General features: G+C 39.1%; 1 protein-coding gene across 5 annotated transcripts in view; it reads right to left on the bottom strand.

Moving 5' to 3' along the window:
- LOC137979138 (keratin-associated protein 9-1-like) overlaps positions 1-13342 on the bottom strand; it is a 15086-nt gene extending 1744 nt beyond the window's left edge. The window contains exons 1-5 of one of the 5 annotated variants that reach the window (XM_068826330.1): positions 13264-13342; positions 5934-6457; positions 5237-5473; positions 2272-2547; positions 1-962 (exon numbers count right to left, since the gene is read on the bottom strand). The exon at positions 1-962 is cut by the window's left edge and continues 1744 nt beyond it. In XM_068826330.1, the coding sequence (XP_068682431.1) occupies positions 597-962; positions 2272-2547; positions 5237-5473; positions 5934-6457; positions 13264-13330 (1470 nt within the window). In that variant the 5' untranslated portion in view covers positions 13331-13342 and the 3' untranslated portion in view covers positions 1-596. Of the gene's footprint in view, positions 963-2271; positions 2548-5236; positions 5474-5933; positions 6458-7312; positions 7381-10489; positions 10713-12711; positions 12998-13129; positions 13222-13263 lie in introns of those variants that run through there. The other 4 variants (XM_068826333.1, XM_068826331.1, XM_068826332.1 and 1 more) reach the window with 4 other exon arrangements.
- Positions 13343-23528: the final 10186 nt, after the last annotated feature.

Here is a 23528-nt window from a genome sequence, read left to right as displayed (position 1 = left end):
ATTTGTATTTTAATAAACGCTTTATCTATCTATCTATCTATCTATCTATCTATCTATCTATCTATCTATTTATCTATCTATCTATCTATCTATCTATCTATCTATCTATCTATCTATCTATCTATTTATCTATCTATCTATCTATCTATCTAAATTACTAATCTTCAATATTTTGTCCATTTTTGTCACTTTTTTTCAAGTGACCCTTGGAGATGCGCAAACCGGGCGAAATCTGTTCCTTGTGTACGTGATAATTGTCTTGCGCGGAAGGGAATATCTTCCATTGGATACGTTCGTATGTGAAGCCTAGCGAATTCGTGCGTTGTGAAACAAAGGGAAAGAGGATCGATCAGTAAAAAAGTTGGACCAAGATTGTCACACCAGTCCCGATGGAACTTCGTTACTTTCAGATACCTTGTTTCCCGACAAGGGTAGTGAGGCATTGTTGCTATATTTACACGAGAAAGCTGAAAATTATCGAAGTGTACATGTTTTTGCGTCCTTAAAATGAACGTTAAATTTGGACATATCTCGTCAGTCGTTGATTTCCAGAAGACATCAAATAAATCGTGAATCTGCAAAGTCATTGGCTGTTTTCAATAAATAAAGGAAATCATGATGATGCATAAGATTTTTACACCTAACAAATTATCCCACAATCTTCTTCGGCCGTTGGAAGTTCTGACGTCATCGGTTGTTACTTCGTGCGTGCCCGGTGAAGCTTTGAAAAAGACCACATTATTTTGTTTTGTTCTCTGAATTCTCGAGATGGTGCAGTTGTTAGCCGGGCAGTGTTGTTTGCAGGTGTCTGCATCTGTAAAACAAGTCAAATTGCAGCCACCTCCGGTGCAATTCTGCAGGGAATTCAAGCCGTGACATTCCAACGAACAATTTCCGGAATTGCAGAGCTGGACGCACGATGGTGAGTCACACATACTTTTGCACCCTCCTTTGGGACATCGCTATGGAGATAAAAACGACGAATTTTTTTATTCAGAGATAAAGTTAAAGTTTGATCATGCACAGTGGGGAGCAATTGAAATAGGTCCTTGCCTGAGAACAGACCATAGAGCTGTGCATACAAAAATGGTATCTTTTGTTCCCTTTTTCCAGTCTCAGTTTCCCAGGATCCCCGGGTCTTTGGTCAACTAAGGTCACCAGGACAGGAGTAAAGACTCTTCTATCGCGAAGGAGTTTTGTAGGGAATAAATAATAAAAAAGGGTTCGAATGGAGAGGAATGTTTTGGTCCGGCTCTCAGGGAATGTGAATTTCAGTTAAGCCACTTTTTAGGTAAAATACAGACGGAATCATATTTCCAGACACATCCGCCTAAGACCAAGCAAAAAGAAAAGGTGGCGGCATTACCCAATGCGATGTTAACGCGTTCTGGTAAGCTTATATGAAGTCATCACGATGAAGACGTTAAGGGAAAATGACATCTGTTTCTAAAATCACGTTCTGAGAATTCACAGAGCCCGGCCTAGTTGTCTACTCTCTCTTTCTGTCTCCTTAATTTCTCTGAAGCTCCATCAATGAAGATTGAGGCACGGTGGAGTAATATCGTGCAGGGCTCCCGGCCGCAGGCTGGCTGGTTCGAGATCCCTCTGTTAGGTCAGATTCACACCGTACCACACGAATTTTCTACCGGTTGAAAATTCGTGCATTTAGGGGTTTCATTTACATGGAACCACGCTAAACGTACGAAAGTTTATAGAGGCCTCGCCGTTCAAAAAATTGAACGCCCAGATCGGGGATGAATTTTCAGCCGGTAGGGTTGAAAATTTAACCGGCGCGCTGTGAACACCTTGACCGTCTAAATGTTTGCACGGCAAAGGCGTGGTTGCATGGATGCGTGGAACCTCAGCTACTTTCGTTCGCCTTTCTCTTTTTTGACGCCTTTTTGGATTTCGTAAATTAGCGCTCTGCGCATGAACAGATGGTAAAACCACTGAAAAAAGCTAAGCTTTAATCCGGTTCGTCAGTTCCGTGTGAACAGAGCGAAAATATTATACGGTCCAGTGCGAACGAAATGGCCGGTCAATTTTTTCAATCGGTGGAAAATTCGTTCGGTACCGTGTGAATCGGACCTTAAAGTGTTGCTTCCTTAAACAAGAAGACTTACTCCACATGGTATCTCGTCACCCAGTCACCCAGGTGTATAAATTGGTTCGGGGCACATACGATTGGGGCTAACCCTGCGATGGACCAAGCTATGCCGCTACGGCCGTGCAAGCCTTTTCTCCTTCAATGCAGAGAGGTAGCTAACATACCTGTATGCATTGATCCTTAGCCTTGCAAGTCATGTCGCAGTTTCCACCCTCCGTGCATCGCTGCTGGCATGTTTTGGAGTCACACGACTGTTGACATTTTCCATCAAGGCCACACGATTGTTCACACTTGTCTCCGGTGGTACAATTTTGCTTGCAGCTTCCCTTGCAGCTCTGGTAGCAATTGAAAGAGGCAGCGCAGTTTTGCTTGCAGTTACCGTTGATACAGTACTGGTAACCCACTTGGGCTCGAATTACCATCGTCTTTGCTCCGCCTAACTATGGAGGGAGTCAATAGCACGTCACATAAATTTACTCTTTCATTGCGAAAAATAATTGCTAAAAAAATCAAGGCTTGTTAGCCGCCAGGAGAAAAGAAAAATGCTCGCAACCTAACGCGCAAGAGTATATGGGAAGCTCATAGGCTAACGCTAACGCAGATTTCACAAAGACTTCTAACTGTGCTCGCCTTCGAGGACCACCTGTGGAGCCCTTGCTATAGACCGAATGCATAAATGGCGGCCAAAAAAAAAATTCTTTTGTGTATGTGCTAACGAGATGCTTCTGTGAAGCATACACTGGGTTGCCTGTGGTACGTGCTACAGAAAATCAGAAGGCACTGAATTGTGTGGTATCAGAAACCCATAAGGGTTGAAACGTGTAACGCGCTTTCACAGCTTCCGCATATTCAGTGCGAACTGATTGGTTGAACGTTTCAGTGCTAAGTACCATATTTGGAAACCCCTTGCTCTTGTTGTTCCAAATATGGTACTTAGCAAATTGAATATTCAGAAGCTTGTTTCCAAGCACACAAGGGGCCGTTACACGTTTCAACTCTTATGGGTTTCTGGTGGTATTGAAATACAGCATTCCAGTCTCTGAAGAATAACAAATAAAAGAGAAGCGAGAAACATTGGCTTCTGGGCTGACATGTTGATAATTTTCAAGTTCCCTCACAACTTCTTTCACCACAAGTGTGCCCTCTGAGCAGCTTTGTAATAATAAACTTCACTGAAGTCAAGCCCTGTTTCGCGGGGTTAGTGTTAGGATGGGAGACCAAAACAATAAACCCCTCACAAAAAACAGAAACATCTGACCGAAAATACTATTAACGCTAACAAATGCGAACTCAGCAAGGTACAGATTTTGTTAGCTTGCTTTATGCAAAACAAATATTGATGAAAAAGCAAATAACTATTGATACATAGTTTTCAGAGAGAGCAGAAGGAAGTTTCCCGGACGGTCGATCGAGAATAAAATATTTACGACATGAAAACAACATTAATTTTGAACCGTGAATATAGAATATAAAAAGTTACGATCAGCGACAAACATTTTGGGAGATTTTTGCTACGTTGAAGTAAATTGCAAAATCGAAAGTGACATGGCCGGAATTCAGCGGGCGCCGTGATTAAGTTACCGCGGCATGTTTACTCGCCAAACAGTGAAGCATCTGTGTCAAATGATGGCAAGATACCGGGTTTTTGTAAGTTTCTTTTTCTGTCAAGTGTTATAAAGTTTGACAATGAAATGAGCGAAGTCAAAACAAAGATCACAATCGCCCAACTCTTGTTTATGCAAAGTCAAAATTTACTCTCCAAGACGCGTACGACGTTATTTATCACCAGGTAATTCCATCATTTTGGAAATAGCAGCTACTTTATTATTCATCTGCGTCACAAGTTTTCACTGATTTTGGGGCTCATTTTGTTGAAACTCAAGCACGCTTCCAACAGGCCTGTGAACCCTTCCTGCTTACAGAGCAATACTAAAAAACTTCTCCCGTATCACATTTCAACCTTAAGCTCGAAAATTCAATACACAACATGATATTATAATTCACAAAGGCAGAAAATACCAAAGAATCCTTTTCCAGCGAAACATTTATTGAAACAAACAACATATTTGCTCTTAGAGGCGAAAACCTCTTCCTATTTCATTGCGTGCATGAAGACAAGAAACTCAATCGTGTCAAATTACCATGTACTTCAGGTAAATACAACTCACTTTGATTTCGTCTCGACGGGCGATAGATTGTTGTCGAAGTCCAGTACTCGTCGCTTTTGAGATTCCTGCCTAGTTTATCCAACTGACGTTCCATTATTGAGCTCCATAAGGGTATATTTTGTTTAAGGATCCACTAAAACGCCATTCGCGTTACATGACTTTCGACGCCATTGCAGGCTAAGTTAATGATTCTACTGTGTCCACCAGAGAAATCTACGCAGTTCCACTACCCTCTCGATCCTAAGAAAATACGCGCAGAAGGCTCTATGAACAAAGACACCACTTACCAGGGGAGTGACAGGCAAGACTTTTACCGACACGGAAAAAAAAAAAGAAAAAAAAAGAAAAAAAAGAAAACAAACAAACGAAACGCAGACCTCGACTGGGTTTGCCATAGGCAACCCAGTAATTAGCCTCACTAGCCTCGTTTGCATGGACAAAATATAAAAGAAATGTTGCTTTAGAGCGAGGCTAGTGAGTCTCATTAGCACATAAACAAAAGAATACATTTTTGGCTGCCATTTATGCATTCGGTCAATTAGCCAGACCCTATCCAGGCTAAAGTTGGACCACGAATACCATAGTACTCTAGTTTAAGTAAGTTTGTGTGCTACTTTATCGAAGGCTTTAGAGAAGTCTAACATCAAGAGATCAGTCTCGTTTCTCGAAAATACCACGCGTATTTGATTGGATAAAATTATTTCTGCCCTTGTTCCAAACGAGCCTGGAAAAGAGACAGTTCTCAGTTATCTCTTTCTGAGGTATACAACGTTGATTCCAGCTGAACGTGTACGCGTTATAAAGAGTGTCTTTAAACAATACCGGTGTACTACATTTTCCCCAAGAACAAGTAATTGCCGTCATTTTTCACCTAACTCACCTAGGTGTCGGTCGTGCAGTGGAGTATGCTTAGAGGTCCTTAGAGAAAGATGATGTCACAAGTCATGGACATTTCTCTCACCTGTCTACAGGATCGTTCTTTGCTCTCACAGTAAACCAATGGACAAGTCTTGAAAAACGATGAACAATGCTGAGAACAGTCGTCTCTTGTTTTGCATTTCATTTTGCACTGTCCGCGATTGCAATACTGTCGGCATCCGTCCGAGGCGCATCTCAGCGAACAGTTGCCTTGGTCGCAATCTTGGTTGCAGGAGCGTTTGGCATTGCAGCTTGCTTGACAATGGCCAAGCCAACAAGACTAGTGTGTTGAGAAAAATATTGATCAGACAGGCACATTCGAATGAGCTCTGATCTTGAATTCGTTATGATGACACACGATTTTATTTTGCATCGTATTTTACAGCAGAGCGAGAAAGCACGTATTTATCCACCCAGCTAAAAGAATAACTGCGACTTGCTACCTCGCATTTTCCCTCGCTTTAGCATAGGCTGCATGCCTTTGCTTTGCGCTGTGACAGCGTTATTTGATTATTTACCCATGATGTTGTGACGATATCGCGGTGACTGATTACGCCAATAACGGATTGCTCCATGTCTCTGTTCTCAGAGACTCTATTGTCGTGGTGGTGTAGCGCTTTTGTCATGGCCACTTTGTAAGTTCGCTCGCTACAGTTGTCATTAAATCAGCTGAGTTTCAGGATATTTACCAATCTATTTTCAACTTTGAATGTCCAAGAAGCAATTTCTCAACTACTCACCTGTTTACAATGATCTCCAGTTTTTGGACATTTAAGCTTGCACGATCCCTCATTACAGATCTGCTTACAGTGAGAAGACGATCTGCAGCTCATGTCACAGGCCCCTACGTCACAGTTCTGAGTACAATTCGAGGTTTTACAAAAGATTGATCCCGAGCATTTTGCAAAAGACTCGCAGGTCTGATGACACGTCTCCTTGGTTACACATCGCATGTCACATCGGCCGCTCCAGCATTCTTGGTCACATGACTTGAGCGGTGATTTAGCTTTTGAGCATGTCATATCACAGTCTTTGTTGCATTCTTGTTTACAAGTGTCGTCAGCAGCTGAAGAAAGTTTGCAATGGTTGACTTCAGTCTTTGTTTCTACTGATTTCATTACAGTTGCAAGAAACAATGATAACTTAACCACTGAGGATGAAGAAAGTAACAAAACCATTCTCTTCTTTAGCTGTAAAACGAAGTGAAATCCAATGATACCGATTGTCCCACTGTGTTGGCGAAATATCTGAATCGATAGGAACGCTGTTGAATTAAATTATATTAAAATTAAATTTACTGTTTTTTGCATAAGTTGGTAATTTCAGGTTGTTGTTTTGCAAATGAATGGAAATGCTTGCTGCATGCATTTCAGTTTTTGGTGGCGTAGCCTTTGCTGTTACCATAGTTACTGTAGTTGCTCAATATCTCCATTATGAACTCTGAATCGGCATACTGAAATAATTCACGATAAAAATTTGATTGATGCATCATTTAAAATATTATCTAAGGGTTAAACGTGAAAAAAAAAATTGAAAAAGACACCTTATTTGTTCAATATTATTCTGACACTTTTCCAAAGAAAACAAAAAAGTAGTTTGAACGTCAAAATATTTGCGGACGTGGCCGTGTACTTTTGTACCTATTTCTCATGAGAACTACATTAAACCAATCTTTAGACAAGAAAACGAACTTCGGTACAAGTTTATGCAGCTGTTTCTATTTGTTTGAGCGCAGAGCAAATAAGCAACCATTCTAAACTTTGTTCTTTGGTAAGGGACGTTCTCAATATTCTCTCACAATAGTCATTTAAACTGGGCTTTAAGTCCTCATTATAAAAAATGTATTTTTAAAGTTGAGTGTAAACTTAACTAGCAACTGATAGAAATCTGTATTTTCTTCCTTTCGTTTGATGATTCGAGTTCCTTTGTGCATATTTTTAGAAAAATTGCTAGGAGACCTTATCTCATTTCAAGCTTAAACTGCTTAAACACCTTAGGTGTGACAAAACTAATACTCATAAGCTCGAGCCTTTGAGTTTATCGTTACGAGCAGAATTCCAGTGCTAAAATTTGACTCCCCGCTCATTGGAAAACAAAATCAACCTACAGTAAGGCTTACCGAGGCCGGTAGTGTTCCTTCTAGCGCGCTATTTTGGTCTGTCCTCTCACAACGACGAGGTAGTCAACCCCCTGCTAAGGTTCTTATGTTAATTACGCCTTTCACCAGGTGTGTTTTGTTTATTTCCACTCGTGGTTTTGGTAATTAGTTTGTTTATGAACAATATTCGTAGTTGGCAATTTTAAAAAGGTTGTATATAATAGCAATGACTTGCGTCGTCCCAGTTCATACAGAATTTCCAAAATGATGACGGTCATGAAAAAACGGAACCATATTAAGCTGGGCTGAGGAAATTGGCTGTTTAATCATAGTTAATATGGTTTCGGTGATGCACAATGAACATTGTTCATTTCACTCGAGCCTTTGAGTTTATCGTTACGAGCAAAATTCCAGTGCTAAAATTTGACTCCCCGCTCATTGGAAAACAAAATCAAATTAAATTGACTCGGCAAGTATGAGGGATTGCGAACTGAGTAGTCAAAAAGGAGTTGCTGGACTAGGGCCTCTGGACTGGAGCTCAAACGTCTTCAGTGCGTACACAATGCTAATTAACTAATTGCTTTATACCAGTTATCACACAGCTGCGCTCGACACTAATTTTCCTAATATATTATTGCCAGTTCCAGCAATTCAAGGGACATGAATCGAGTCATCAGCACGAACAACAAAAACGAATTAGCACATTCTCATGTACGTCGTTGGATTGCTTGAATATGGTTGCTGCGTTACAAAGCAACATAACCCAAAATTTCCGTTATACTGATCTATTTTATTTTTTTTTTGCCACGGCGGTAAAACCTAAGGAAAGCAACCATGAGTTTGAACCTGGTGTGTTTACCATTTTTCTAAACCTCCCACTCGGCTTTGTAAAGACGAGAACTGAACAAACTACTAGAATTCTTCCTCTACTACATCAAACACCGTGACCCGAGATTTAGATAGTATTTAACATTTTGTTCTTTCTAAAAAAATCTTGTATGGGAAAAGCCGCGGTTTTTGTAACCTACTTGTCTTCTCCGTCTTCGAAAGGTTTCATTTGACTTAGGGATGACAAGAGAGCAGGCTTACTTGTTTCGGCTATCGAGCGAGTATTTTCGCGGAGGAGCCGCCCTAGGAGAAGATTGAGACACGCGAGAAAGAGACCTCGACTTGACTTGAATTCAGTTCTTTATCTTGCTCCTGTCATAATGCGCAACTGACCTGGGCAGATTAGTTAATGGCGAGGTTTCTTTTCTTTTCTTTTCTTTTCATTCACAGACAACCTACTGATGCTGAATTAGTCACTGTTTGTACATCGACCGCAACTGATCATCTACTACTTTTTTAAGCTGCTACGCCCAGACACTGTTAAAAATACTTCTGAAATCTGTTCACCTGTTTGATTTTCAATGCGGTCTCCTTGATCGGTTTCAATTTTCCATCTCTCTCCTACCACATTAAAGTTATTGGAAGGCAAGACTTAAATCAACATTTCTAAGATATTTATAATATACTTTTTCAAGAAGAAGAACGTGTGTTTCTACTCACAGATCTATTGGCCACCTTAATCTATTTTCTCAGAAATATCATTTGACATTGTCGAACGGTTGTAACACAGGAGAAAAAAAAATTAAAAAACAGTAAAGGCCTTTAACTGACAAATTCGTTGAATAAACCGTCATTTGAATCTTAAATTAACTTTTGTATGTAGACCCAAGAGACGAACACGGAAAATAGTTATAATGTCTTTGTCTTAGATACATGTGGTTGACCGAGTTCACAAAACATTGAAACTTTGTTTACGGAATTTCCATTGGTAAAGCGTGTCTGTTATCGTGGTAAACGAGGAAAAAACGAAGTTAAATGATGAATTAGATTAACACTGACAATACGTCACTTATGTTCATGCAGGTGACCCTTGGCTCACAGAATTCGACATTATCAAAGTACACATGAGCAGAGAATAAACACGTAAATATACTTTATTTACAGCGGAAATGCATTCAGCTACGAAGCTAGTTCACGGGCAATCCTCTTAAATATGCTGAAAACTAAAAACTACTCAAACAAATCAAAATTTGATTAGGAGCCCAAACCGACAAGGAGGCGATTCGCAGTGTTGTAGAGTTGAATCGGGAGTCCAACGTTATTATGGACTAGCAAAAAATGTATGGTGGGCAATGACTTCTTCCTGGTTACCGATTAACACGTGCTCTCATTGTTCTTTCGTGAGAAATTATGACTACAGTAAACGAATCGACACGAGGATTAACTCCATGTAATGGATTCCGAAGCTAACAGTCTTGTCGTTTTCTTGATGCAACCGACAAATTTACTGTATGTTCTGCATCTTTCTAAACAATCTACTCATTAGATGGGAATTGTTAACCCCCGTAACTGAATACAAAGAAGTATCTCCAAGAGAGATATCTCTTGGTATCTCTGAATCATCCACCCCCTAAGAAGTACATTCATCCAGCCGTCTTGCTTAGGCAAAATTCAGAAAAAAAGACTTTAAAAGCTGTGACCGCGATGTCGACTAGAATGTCATCTCAAAATATAACTTCGCATGCACAGCCATAACTTTTTCGCGATTACAACGCTCACGTCATACAATGTGGCTGAATTATTTGTCGTGGAAACCTTAAATTTGGCGATTTCACGTCGCTGATATGCAGAGTACCGCAAAACGATGTGCTAAAATGCGTGCGGCGCTATTTCTTTTCCTCCTTCAACCAATCATGATATAATTGCTTTGTGGCGTTTTTTCATAAAATCCCTTAAGTCCACTTTAAATTAATTAAGGCGTTCTCAGTCTTTACAGATCCTGGGATCAAGAGAAGACAAAAACATGTATGATTGGTTCAATGCACCAGTTTCACCGGCGCCTTTTGCGCACTTATCTCGAGACAAAAAACGCTTTGGATAAAAAAAAAAGTCGTAGTTTCGTTTGAATCCAAGATCACATTTAATAGTGCACCAAAGGTATTTTTCATCTTCTGTAGCTTGTTGTTTTCGACAAAAACATTCAGTATTACGAAACATCCCCTTAGAGATTTTTAAGTATCGTTGATAGGGACCCGGTAATTTCTGACAGAACGTCACTTGAAATTAATTTTGCACGGTCGTTAGTTTTCCGTGATAATTCCCGATTTCGTTCACGTTGAAAGAACTTCAGATAGAAAATTAGTGACTTACTGTTACACGTTCAAGTTGTCATCAAAACCTCAAACTTGGTTTGTTTTGCAGACCACAGCAAAGAAATGAACCGGCTAAAATTTGTGTTGCACGTAAAGAACGATAATTTTCTTTAAAACCCATATTATTATTGCTCTACTCGGCAGGTACTTCCTTAGCTGTAAATGTTGTCCTATCCTCCCACGGGCTCTGACGCAACTCGAAAAGAGTTCTCTGTCACATATGACGCACCGCAAGGATGACTGGCGGAACCAATACCACTATTTGTTAACGACTTGCTCATTGATCTCGTACAAACGACTACATTTCGTTCCGCAACTGGCATAACCATTCCATAGCGTGCTTTTGTGTGACTAAAATTGCACAAATCATTTTTTCCGTAACAGTCTTTTTTTACAGAAAAACTGAAGGCTGAAATTGACAACATTTGAAAAATATCTCAGTAATATGTCAATAATATATTCAAATTAAGCTGAGATTTTATTTAGAGCGATTTTAAATTTTGCGTGTAAATGGGAATTGGAACAATACAACTGATAACACTTGCTTGATGATAGCCATATAAAAGTCTGGTGAATCTTGTACTTTCCCTACCGAGACCTAACGATTTTTTGAGAGGCAATTGTGTTCATTTTAGGTGACTATCATGAGCCAAAGTGGAAATAACATTAAAATTTGTACGAGGATTGGTAAATGTATTAAATATATTGCATAGTCACATCATCATGCAGTAAAATATATTGCAGAGTCAACTAAGCTTATTAAATTTAAATATATTGTTGCACTGGTTTGAAACCTCACTTTACTCATTATTTTTTTTAATTTCCTATTGCGATAGTCAACACGCATAAACAAAGCAAACTCGCTGTTGCTGTAGATGTCATTGTTAGCGCAATTGATATTGAAGAGCTCCATCGTCTACCTTGAAGTTAATTTCATTGCCAGTTTGTCAGAGATCGGCTCTCCAGCCACATATGAGTAGACTTGGTTCGGTCCTTAGCAATACATGAACGCAGTTGTCATCTTGTCATTGCCGCGGGAAATTCAAATTAAAGGGTAATGTTTAAAAGAAGTTGTAAATTTTAATACAACAACCGCCCAGGAAGGTCCAGGCTGTAGGGGACTTAGTTTCGTTTTGTATTTAACAACCACCTTAGGATGAATCGTTAAATAAAGACCTTTTGATCTCGTTCACGTTGAACAATATGGGAGAATTTTGTTTTAACTGCACCGATGCATAAGTCAGTGATGAGGAATTAAAATGAAGAAAATAGCAACTCTAAATTTTGCATAATCTCCTCGTCGTCAAAACCTTAATTTAAATCTAGTGATTTCACGTTGTTGTTTTTCGGTGTGAATGTGCAGTAAAGAAATGTACTCGGAAATGCGTGACGCACGTGCAGAAAGATTAAACAAATTATTTTTTGGCGTTGCCGTTAACGTAACCGTCTTCGTTCCCTTAATTCTAAAATTTGTTCACGTTAATGCCATGTGCAAATTCTTTCTTGCAAACTGTGTCAAAAACTGTTTTTGTTTTAATAAGCTTGTAATGATTTCGAACAGCACGAGTTCGATGTGACCTCTAAATCAATTGAACAGTGTTTAGAAGAATACCACCATAAATTTAGCCTGTTACGATACACCATCGCGCGCTGCAAAAAAGCGAACACGCGGAAAGATCCCAGAGCAAGTAAAAAAGTTAAATATACCTTTATGCTAGAGTAATACATGTACAATCTTTATACGCGTACGCGGTTATGACGGCGGGGTAAATAACCTTTCCTCTAAACCATCCATTTGCATTGAAAGATAAGCTTTCAAGATATTTCACTCGATTACATGGCATGGTGTCCCCGTTATTACCCGGTCAATAACCTTCATCTAATATAAGCAAGAAATATCATGCACAGTCATGCAGGTAAGCAAATGTCTAACTTTCAATTTCATGTATATTCGGCATCCACCATTCAGATATACGAAATTTTATAAAAGCTATCATCTACTTCACTAATTCGCTCGCTTTCCAGCCAGTGAAAGATAAGTTCTTCTGGTCGTTAAAATTCACATTGGAAAAACTGGGGATGAGAAAGGAAAGATAATTATTGACGCCTTCGAGACATTGATGTCCTTAAAAGAAAATCGCCAAAAAGGCAACTATTGACATCTTATTGATCAGTAAAATGTTCATTTTACTATCACCTACGACTTGTGCTTCAACTCACCTGGACAATCAGCATTCCGAGGTGTTAATTCAAGTAAAATGAACGGCATCTATGCTAACACCTTTCAATTAATTTGATTAACATGACAAGGAGATCTTTGTATGGGATTCGTGTTTGTACACTGCACGAACAAACTTTTCGCGTGTGCCAACCTGCTTGTATTTGCCGCTTTGTTTTGCGCCATCAGCTTTGTTTTATGTTTCGGCTGTTTAAAAACACGTGGAGACACTCAAAACGTCTCATGCGTGAAATATTTTCAGTTGCAATGCATGGGCGCTTTTAGTGCAAAACAAAAGTGACCACCGAAGTCAAGATACTGCCTCCATTCATAGATCGACGCACTGCATATAAATTGAAGTTCACACACGCGATTTAGTGAGCAACACTGGCACTTAAAGAACGGAGTTTGTAAGCCTACCTTCAATGAAAGTCCCGACGTGTTTAAAACCCTAGTCGCGCGGGAAAACGATCATCTCACCCAATATTTATTATTCTAACAATGAGAGGCTGCACTCTTGTCACACATTATTTGAACAAATCAGAAGAAAGCACCTGTTTTATGTGTTATCCTTGCCAGGCAAAATATGGTGATAACATCGAGCTTCCCTCTTGTTTGCATCAGTGCACACGATATTTCCATATTTTCCCAGGGGTAAAAATTCAGTTAATCGAAAAAGTTGACGACACAAACAAAAGAGGACAAAATTAAACCAACGGCTTTAGCAGCTGACGCGTGCCTTGACGTAGACGAAGTGCAACATCGTAATTTAACTAACCGACGACGTTATACATCAATATCATTGACATTCTTTAATTTAACAGAGAGTATGTCCAATTTGCTTGTGTTATAAAATAACTGTAAGGTGAGTTTACAATAGTGAATATAAGCATAGTTAGTGTGTTAATTAAACAACAAATGCAACAACTAGCCTGAGGCGTGATGCGTTGGGGAGGCCCAAACACAACTGTAGACCGTTATTAGCAGGTGGGGAAACCAATTTTTCACGAAGAGTTTTAATAGTTATGCTAATATACTCCTCAGCTCCTAAGCACCGGCTGTCAAACCAATATAACTCACGAAAACGACGCTTCTAGTAGCTTGAGACTGATTCTTCTGCCTAGAGCTAAACTGAGATAATTAAAGTCCAACCTCAACCATTTATTTCTTATATGGGAACGTGGATAACGAATATCGATGACGTAACCCAGAAAACGAGGACCCCCTCAGAAGAAGAAGAGGAATATGAAACAGTAAATAGGAAAACACACTATGCTAGTGGTGTTTAAAATGGCCAGAGAGTCTCTTTAGGTGAATTACCACGGAGATCTTTTTCCCCAAATACCATCGGCCCATACACATATGGGTGCAAGTGTGTGGCAAACGAAAAGCCTGTGGTAATCATCACTTGCAATAATTTTCATTCACCGGCCATTATACACAACAGGAAAAAAACGCAAATTTATGTCTTTTGCCATTTAATATTTGATATGTTATTGGGGGATTTTCATATTTTGGGTCTTCGCTTTCTCCACACCCGTTTCTAAGGTAGTAGCTTTTCTTCCAGAAAATTATTTGTAACTTAAAGACTGATTCCCTTCATTAAATCTTGAAAGGTTCGTCTTGGACAACTCAACTAGCATTAGAGAGAATTTCCGAAAAAAATTATTAAAAGATAAATATCATTATGATAATGGTAAATGTCTATCATTATTATAACTTGAAATAAGAAGCAATGCAATCTAAAGATAAGCGAATTATCTGGTAGAAAAAATCTATTAGTGCGGAAGCGTGGCACAGTTTTCACTGAAGAGCGCTTTCGGCGCACAAACAGCAACAGAGCCAGTCAATTTCACTACACATAGTTTTGTTAATTAGCGCATCGGAATAAAACAAATGAGTGTTATTATATCCCGACAAACGTGTATTTTCAACACAACATTGAGTTAGCGCCGGGTAGCATTACAAACCAATATTTAATTTGGCTGTTTTTAAAACGGCTGGAAAAATCAAATTGCAAGACCTGAAGTAAAATTGATAAATAACATTTACGGTATTTTAGCCGATTTGGTCTACTATTAATTTTCCCGCAAAACGTGGTTTAAAAATAGACTGACACTTTTCTGACGCTGATGAGGACGAACAAGATACCAGACTCCTAGTAAAGTGTCTAAAAGTTGCTAAAAAATTTCTATTTTGTTTCCAAAGTTGTCGAAAAATTGCTGAATTTCGAAAAGGTGGCTGAAAAATTGCTACTTGTTTTTACTTGTTTGCACTTTAAGTTGGTTTTATTGCAGTTGAGATCATTTTGTCCACGTGGAGAGCGCTGTTTACCGGCCGGATTCGTCAGTGTCTAGTCTAGCTATTTTAGCTTTTTCAGGGGTAGCGAGATTTGCGCCAGCCTTTTAGCTTCCGCAATAGGATTAATCGGGCCTTCATCTGCTCATTCTTCCCAGCTGGAATCTGAATCACTGACAGTGTTGTTCGGCATCTTGAAAAACGTGCCATGTGATACCGCTGGCCTCAAAGATGGGCATCGAACACCAAGATGGCCACACTATTGATAATAGGCCTTATTCACGATAGCCGCCATGTTGGTTTTCAAATTGTCATGCAAATTAGCCACGTGTTATGCTAGGGGGCAAACATTGGAAACAAGGCAAATTGCGGAAAATCGGCTCGTTGAAATATTGAAATAACTTTGCTAAAAGTACATTTTAGAATTTAGAATTAAGTACCTTTTATAATAATTTTGCATCTTTGATTACCTTTGACATTTTTACTTTCTACTTCGTTATCTGCTCATTTTTCACTAAAAAAAATCGAAGTAACTTGTGTAATCATTCTATTTTACTACTTAGGTGAGAGACATTCAATGACCGTGAAACAAATCATCTGTGTGGCTAAGATGTTCGTTATAACCTCTCGAACTTGAGTTGTTTGCCCCCTCAGAAGTGTGTAGCTAATTTGCATGATAATAGCAAATCCAACATGGCGGCCATCGGGAATAAGGTCTATTGGTATTGGCCAGTCCTGGGTTTTGTTCCAAGGGAAATGTTTATCGGATGAGTGACTGGATACGGAATCGTATAGTCTTTATGTTGTTTTAGTCGATCTATAAGAAAGATACAAAATTCGTGATGATTGAAACCTAATGCGAGTGATTCATGAAATTGCATGGGAAATTACAATTCTCAAAATTCAAACGGTTACAAAAAGCTACTTTCTTCTGTGGCGATATCCAGTCAAACTTATTTCAGTATTAACAGGTCAGCAAAACAGGTCAGCAGATCGGACAGTAAAAAACTACAGGTCAACGATGTTCAACGTAAGATACAAAACGGGTGTTGACCTTTGTCCTTATTTCGCGTTTCTTAAAATGTGTCATTCTAACTGAAAGATCAACTTACTTAGCTATTACGCCATCGACTGTAAATCACGCGACAAATCAAATAAAATCAAAGGTCAATAAACGAATTAAATGTTAATCAACGAAACACTGGGGTACACTTACTCAATTGGATTTAGCTGATGATTTTTTATCGAAAGCTAATAAATTTCAAGAAAATAGTTTTAAAGTGATACAAAAAAACCAAAAGTTGCCGAAAATCGCAAAAGTTGCCCAAATGGTTTCCATCTCGTAACACAACCCCCTTTAGGTAAACCTAAAATAATTAGGATAGTACGCGCACCCTCACTGGTCAATAGCTGTGTTTAGATGAGAGTATGTAAACACGGATGTGACATCACACATATTTTGATTGGTTATGTGTTGTCAGACGCGCGTTTTGATTGGATGGTAGGAAATATGACGGTGTATTAAGAAAATCTTTTTCAATCAAGAAGTAAAAAAACCAGCAATTTCCTTCATTTGTCGAATTATTTTGTCAAATATTTTATAATAGCAATAGAGGATTTTTTCCCCCTGTTTACATAGCCTCATCTAAACACTCGAGGAGTTGGGAGAATTCTCGACATTTATGCAAACCCTCGACTGCGTCTTGGGTTTGCCTAGCTGTCTCTAATAATCGGGAAGTGCCTAACCTTATAACACAGGCATATTGTTTACACTCAAATCGTTTGATGTTCCATCGTTCCCTTGAGTTTTGTTACTTTGGAAACATTCTAAAAGCAAGGCACATTCTTTTGAAGTGATTTCACCTTCACATGCCATCTTTTGTTCTTCTGAAAGTTTGGGAAGATTCGATCGCTTCATTGTTCTTGTTCCTACTCGTGTATGGTTCTTTATTAAAGCGTCGTTGTTCGGATAAGATATTAAATGTACCCGTGGTAATCGAGCCATTGATATTTAATTTTCTCATATGCTTCTTGATGTGATTTCTCTTTTATAGATTCAAAAAAGTATATGGTACTTTTCCCACCGTGCTCGTGCCAGCGGGCCCGTGCACGGATAATTATTCCTTTGACGTTTTCTTCATAAAACAGTTCCAAAGTATTTTAAGCAGAATTAAGAATATTTGCATTTCGGTCGTTAGGGTCTGTTTCGAAAATAAACTTGGCTTTAGCGTGTTCTTCTTGAAGATTTTGTTCTCTTTAATTCATATCTCTCCCGTGCTCTTCTTTTCGAATGTTGAATTGTGCGTGCTCTTATATTGTATTTCAACCAGTCCCAAATGCTTCGACTGTCCGCTAACCAAATTGATGTCTCCTCTGTATATCATTAACATAGTCGTCGTCATTTAATAGAGACGATTTTCCAGAGACCAGGTCCTTTGATATCTTTAGAATCATTTACAAGTTCCAGGGAAATTGCGGCATGATCTGTTTTAATAGATGGAATTATATCTGTTGTTAACTAGATCATGTAAGGTATTTGAAATCAGCCAGTAATCCAAACGACAAAAAGCCTTTGGAGAATTTTGACTCCGTGTAAAAGAATTTCTTTCAGGGTTTTTGACTCTCTATATATCAACAAGATCGAGCTCCTCTTGTAGATTTTCAATTGTAGTTACAACAGATTTTCTCGGATTTAACAGACCTCCTTTCTTATCAAGGATTGGATTAGGAGGGCAGTTTAAATCTCCACCAATAATAATGTTTTCTTCTTTGTCAATGTTAATTTTTCGCAGGGTTGTCGGTAGATTGTTCAGAAAGTTAATGATATTTGTGTCTTTGTTAGGCGCATCAACATTAATCAAAACATACATTTTATTGTTAATCTCAGCTCTTAGTATGACATGCCGTCTCAAGGGGTCAGGAATTTTGGAGTGGATTGTAGAACCAACACCCTTTTTAACAAGAATTGCCACCCCGGCCACATGAATTGGAGCTACCCTGAGCCATAATAATCTGTGAATTGCAATTTTGAAACAAGCATAAGGGAAAGCGAACGTGACGATAAAGTTCAGCTGCTATGGTTTAAGGCTGACCACTGATAGGCGAACATCCGACTACCACGCTTGAGGTCGCGGGTTCGCTTCCCAGACAGACCAATCAGGATCTTACTTTAACTAAAAAGGGAAAATTGTTGGTTTTGTAACTAACAATCGTATGTCTTCTTTGATGAAGAAGCGTACGTCCCGTGTCACAGCTCTTGCTAGGCTAACTGAAAAATCATGTTTGTTGTTGAACATGACATCATACTTATCCTTCAGGTAGGTGACGAGGCTAATCTGGACACAAACACATGATTACATAATTTCTGTTTAATTATAACAGCGTAGTATCATTTCACTTGTGAGTTAAAATGTTACTTCCAGTTTTACCTTTAAGTTACATAGCTAAAAGTGTTGATGGAACAAAATTTAGAGCTGCCAGCGGGACCACACTGTTACTTTCCCAAAACTGATACGTGTGTTGCATTATGGGATTGTCTCGGTAACCACGGCAACCACATGTTAGACTGCATCCTCGACCACAGACGTGTGCAAAACGAGAGAACAATGTCGATGCCCGATCTTCACTTACAAAGGAAATGCTAATTTGCAAAAGCTTTCACTGATTGTTAAATGTGATATTTTTGGAGAGGGAAGTTGCTTTAGTCCAGTCCAATTAGCCGAGACAACAGGAGTCTACGTGTTCCAAGAGAGCCTACCGGCTGTTAAATTGATCACTAGGTCAGTACAACCATAGTGGTTTCCGTCGAAACGTTTAATACTGTTAAATCTGATCATGGAGATAGCGTGGAAGAAACCGTGAAGTCACAACGTGCGCGTCGCCTGCCAACGGTGTGGTCGCTTCGTGGTACAGACCCCGCCTTTTACTGCGTCCCAACTCTAGCTAGCAAGCAAAACTTTCACACTTCTTAAAATGATACAAAAATTACATTCCCCTTTTGCCAGGGATGCTAATTTACTACAAGATTTATGCATAATAGGAGCACTAAGAGCAATCACTGATCCCGATACAAGTGGACAATAGAAGATTTACACCTGGTTACACAATTCACCTATCGTTAATTCCTATAACCTCAGTAAATGACATGATGTGAAACACGCGAAGAAGTTTCCGCGATGGTTGCATTTTTTACGTTCTAGTGGGCGAAATTAAAAGATGGTGACGATAATATTGAAGTGCTGTGAATTTTTCGCCGCTCGAGGAAATCCTTCGAAACTACGAGCTCGTGATTTTGAAGGGTTTTCCCGACCGGCGACATGCCACATTAATTAATTTATCCAGCTATGGAGATTATATCAGTTACTGAAACTAGAACTGTTTTAGTATCCACTGGAATTGTCTTAGAAGGTTTCAGCAAGCCCCACAAAACTAAAGACCCAGAATACTAGGATACAAAAGCGAGGATGCACGTTAATGCTAGCAGATCTTTTGCATGAGCCTCCAGGACAACTTAACGTGCACTTTTTGGCGGAGCATCGAAAGACGCACCTTCCACCAGGGCAATCTTGCATGCATAGGTCTACATTTGATGGACAGGACATCTCGCACCCTCCTCCAGTACAGACTTGCGTGCATTCCATTGCATTTAATAAGCATGTCATGTTGCACCCTTCCTCTTTACAAACCTGCAGGCATATCTCTGCATCACATCTTGCATTGCACCGGCCTCCTGCGCATCTTTGATCACACTGTTTTGCATCCGACGAGCATGCAATGCTGCATCCTTCCCCAGTGCAATCCTGCCAGAATATCTCGGAAACAGTATTGGCGACGCAGCCTCCCCCGGTGCAATTTTGGGTGCAATCTCTTACAGATGAGGTACAATTTAAACGGCACCCTCCCTCAAAGCAATCGTCATTGCATGTATTTAGACTGGTACATTCTCCACCAATACAGGATTGGTTATCACAAAATCTTGAACATTCAACGTCAAATAATACGCTTGCTAATAAAAGGGCGAATGTTACAAGATTTTCCATACTCGCTGAAGGCAACTGGAAGTCTCAAAACTCTAACAAAGAGAAAAAGAAATAAAAATAGGCAATTAACTCAGTAATAAGAATGCATTAACACAATCAATGAATCATCGGATGTCTTAAACACGAAGCCGAGCTATCAAAGTGGTCGCTTCACGCTCTGCTTTTGTGCGAATTCATTCATTAAGCTCGACCGGATAATTCTGAAAAAAAAAAAAGGAAGATCTAAGACCAACCTCACTTACAGCTTGTATTTCTGAGGTTGCCGAAGAGTTTATGGTGTGTGATTACATCAAGCCTGCTGTACTCGAGAATCTCGACACGAACCAATATGGCACCGTGCCAAAGTCGTCAACCACGCTTGCTTTGCTGGTTATACTTAACACTTGGACAAAGGGTATAGATGGGAACAGTGCTATTATAATAACTGTTTTGTTTGACCATTGTAAAGCTTTTGACCTAATTGACCATGATATCCTGAATTGTGTTTTGTTAAGTGTACCAATTAAGTAGTATAAGTAATTGGATTATTGATTTGTTGTCTGACAGAGAGTCACTGAGGGATGCGAAAAAGTGTAGGGATCAGTTCCCTAAGGCGTCGCTCAGGGGACTAAATTAGGGCCCTTGCTTTTTTTGGTCACGATTAATGATATAGCTGTCTAAAATGCACACTTATGAAAATACATAGATGACACTACCATCTCCGAAACGTTTGCGAATGGGGAGTTTATCAAGGCGCAAATGCTGCAGAAAGAGGTATTTAATGGTCACTAGAAAACAGAGTTCAGTTAAACACCGAGAACTGCTAAGAAATGCGAATTTCATTTGCTAGGTCGCTGCAGGATTTTGAGCCCATTGTCATTAATGGCAATGCTCAGCTTTAGAGGTGGTAGACAGTGTAAAGCTACTAGGGCGCTTATATTTCCAATTCTTTGATCGCACATGACGTCACGGCGGCCATGTTGGTGAAAAGAACAATAGAGAAAAAATTGATTCTATTATTATGCAAATCTTGAGCTACATTTTTCTAATGTTTTTGCACCAAGATGGCCGTCTTATCACATGAGTGCAATCAAAGAACAACTTGACCTGGAACATCCATATTAATGAAACAATTAAGAAGGCCTCCATGAGGTTGTATTTCCTTAGTACAACTAAAGAGAGCTAAAGTTGTACTCGGGGATTTAGGGCTGTTCTATTCTATTATACTTATAACAGATCAATAATGGAATATCCAGCACTATTCTTCCACTATACTTTGCCTAAATATTAATGCAAGAATTAGAACGTGTGCAAGACTGAGAGAGAGAACAGTGTTTATTATTTGCCCTAGTCATAGCTACCATGATGCTCTCGATATTATGAATTGAATGTAATTGGCAACCCATGATGATGCAATATGTAAGACACTTTTTGCCACAATTGTAAACGACAACAATGATCGCCTTTACAAGTTTGCCTGTGCCGGGGAGACAATAGAAGTAGTAGTAGTAGTAGTAGTAGTAGTAGTAGTAGTAGTAGTAGTAGTAGTAGTAGTAGTAGTAGTAGTAGTAGTAGTAGTAGTAGTAGTAGTCTGAGTAGTAGTAGTAGTGGTAGTAGTAGTAGTAGTAGCAGTAGTAGTAGTAGTAGTAGTAGTAGTAGTAGTAGTAGTAGTAGTAGTAGTAGTAGTAGTAGTAGTAGTAGTAGTAGTAGTAGTAGTAGTAGTAGTAGTGGTAGTGGTAGTGGTAGTGGTAGTGGTAGTGGTAGTAGTAGTAGTAGTGGTAGTCGTAGTAGTAGTGGTAGTGGTAGCGGTAGTAGTAGTTGCTATATGCGAGCGCCAGCGAACAGACAGACTAAAATATCGAATTGCTCGAAATCTCGAAAACAATATTTGCTTCTAATAACCAGGGGAAAGCTTTGTTAAAGTGTGTTTGCATCAGACACGTGTACGATGCATGGTATGGAGTTACAGATCAAAGTTAATTTATTCGCGGAATTACTTGGCAAATGTTACATTGTAATCCGTGTCAAACAGCAATTCGAAGGGAAGTCAATGTGCTTTAATTTGTGAGTCTTTCAGCTTTGCTGTGCGAAAGGTGGTTGTGCCTCGTGTCACGGTGGACAACAGATACTGATAGAAGGAAACGACATGTATTTGAAAGCTTTCAGTAAACAACAAACTATACCAGATGCTGAGACACTGCAATTAATCTACCAGATCACGGGCTTTGCTCTAGAACAACGCCTACATTGTATAATGCCATCGTAAAATTAAACGTGACATTTTATAAATATAACATAAACTTGTAAAATAATTTTGATTGACATGTAACGAGTAATATGACATGTACTTAAACATCATAAAAACACCTTGAAAAAAAAGTAATGTAATTCCTCTGTTTGTAGCTGTCAAACGAAATCACACACTGAGACTGTTTTCCAAGTACAATAGTTTGTACCCTTGACTTGACTCGACGGATTTGCTCTCATAAGATATCATCATATTTGTGCTTACTTGTAAAATTTCCAAAGTTCAAACAATTTTTTTAAAAATGTTGCTGAAGGATTGTCAAGTGTGCCACTCTTTCTCAAATTGTCGGAGATTGGTTATTATATGCAGAGCACTTTTCATGTTTTGTGCTGTCTTCTTGGCGGAGTGGTAAGATTGGAATACATTTATGCTAATAAGGCAAAATTGGAGTAAGCGTTTCAGTTGCAATAGACCTTTTTACCGATGCGGCGGCCATTTTGATTTCTATTGTTTCGAATAGCTATTATGGGATGCCCAGGGGGCAAATACATATTAATTTGCCCCCTGAGCATCCCATAATGTCTTCTGAAACAATAGAAATCTAAATGGCCGCCGTATCTGCAAAAAGGTCTATTGGGAATTACCTTCTCTTTACTTTATTATATTTATGATGATGAATTTCAAGTGAAAGCGATGGATTAAAGTGCAAAGCTGAAGTCTCAAATCCTTCATAGTTGATCAACCAACAAACGCATTAGCTTGTCATTGTTCATGAACCTCTCTCTCCTTTTTGTTGAGTTGGGTTTAATTTCAAGTTTGACCAGCCCTGAAACTAATGTTTTACGAATCAGCTTGTCGACAGACAAACCCTGATATTGAATCTTCTAGAAATCCGATTGCCGTTAGCATGACAACAAAAAAGTTCATTGTTTTATATTACAACTGCGTTAAGCAGCCTTAGTTAATTCATTCATTCATTTCACTTTCAGTTTTGGTTCACCAAGAACAAATCCACCACTAAGGGATGTAACCTCTCATAAAGTAGTGCTTCTTATAGCGAGCACGATTCGAAGTTGCCTCTCCAAAATGCAGAATGAGAGTGAACTTTGAACAGAAAATACACGAAAAAACAAATTAAAGGAAGATTTGATTATATATTACTTGATTGCAACCATATAGGGTTGTAGGGTTGTAGGGTTTAATACTAGCAGAATAACAGCAATAACAAGAACGGAATAGAAGCATGACCACACTC

The sequence above is a fragment of the Montipora foliosa genome, chromosome 12 (assembly GCF_036669935.1).
Source record: "Montipora foliosa isolate CH-2021 chromosome 12, ASM3666993v2, whole genome shotgun sequence".
Taxonomy (NCBI): domain Eukaryota; kingdom Metazoa; phylum Cnidaria; class Anthozoa; order Scleractinia; family Acroporidae; genus Montipora; species Montipora foliosa.
The sequence above is the reverse complement of the archived record's forward strand: the minus strand, read 5'-3'. Positions and strand labels throughout refer to the sequence as shown.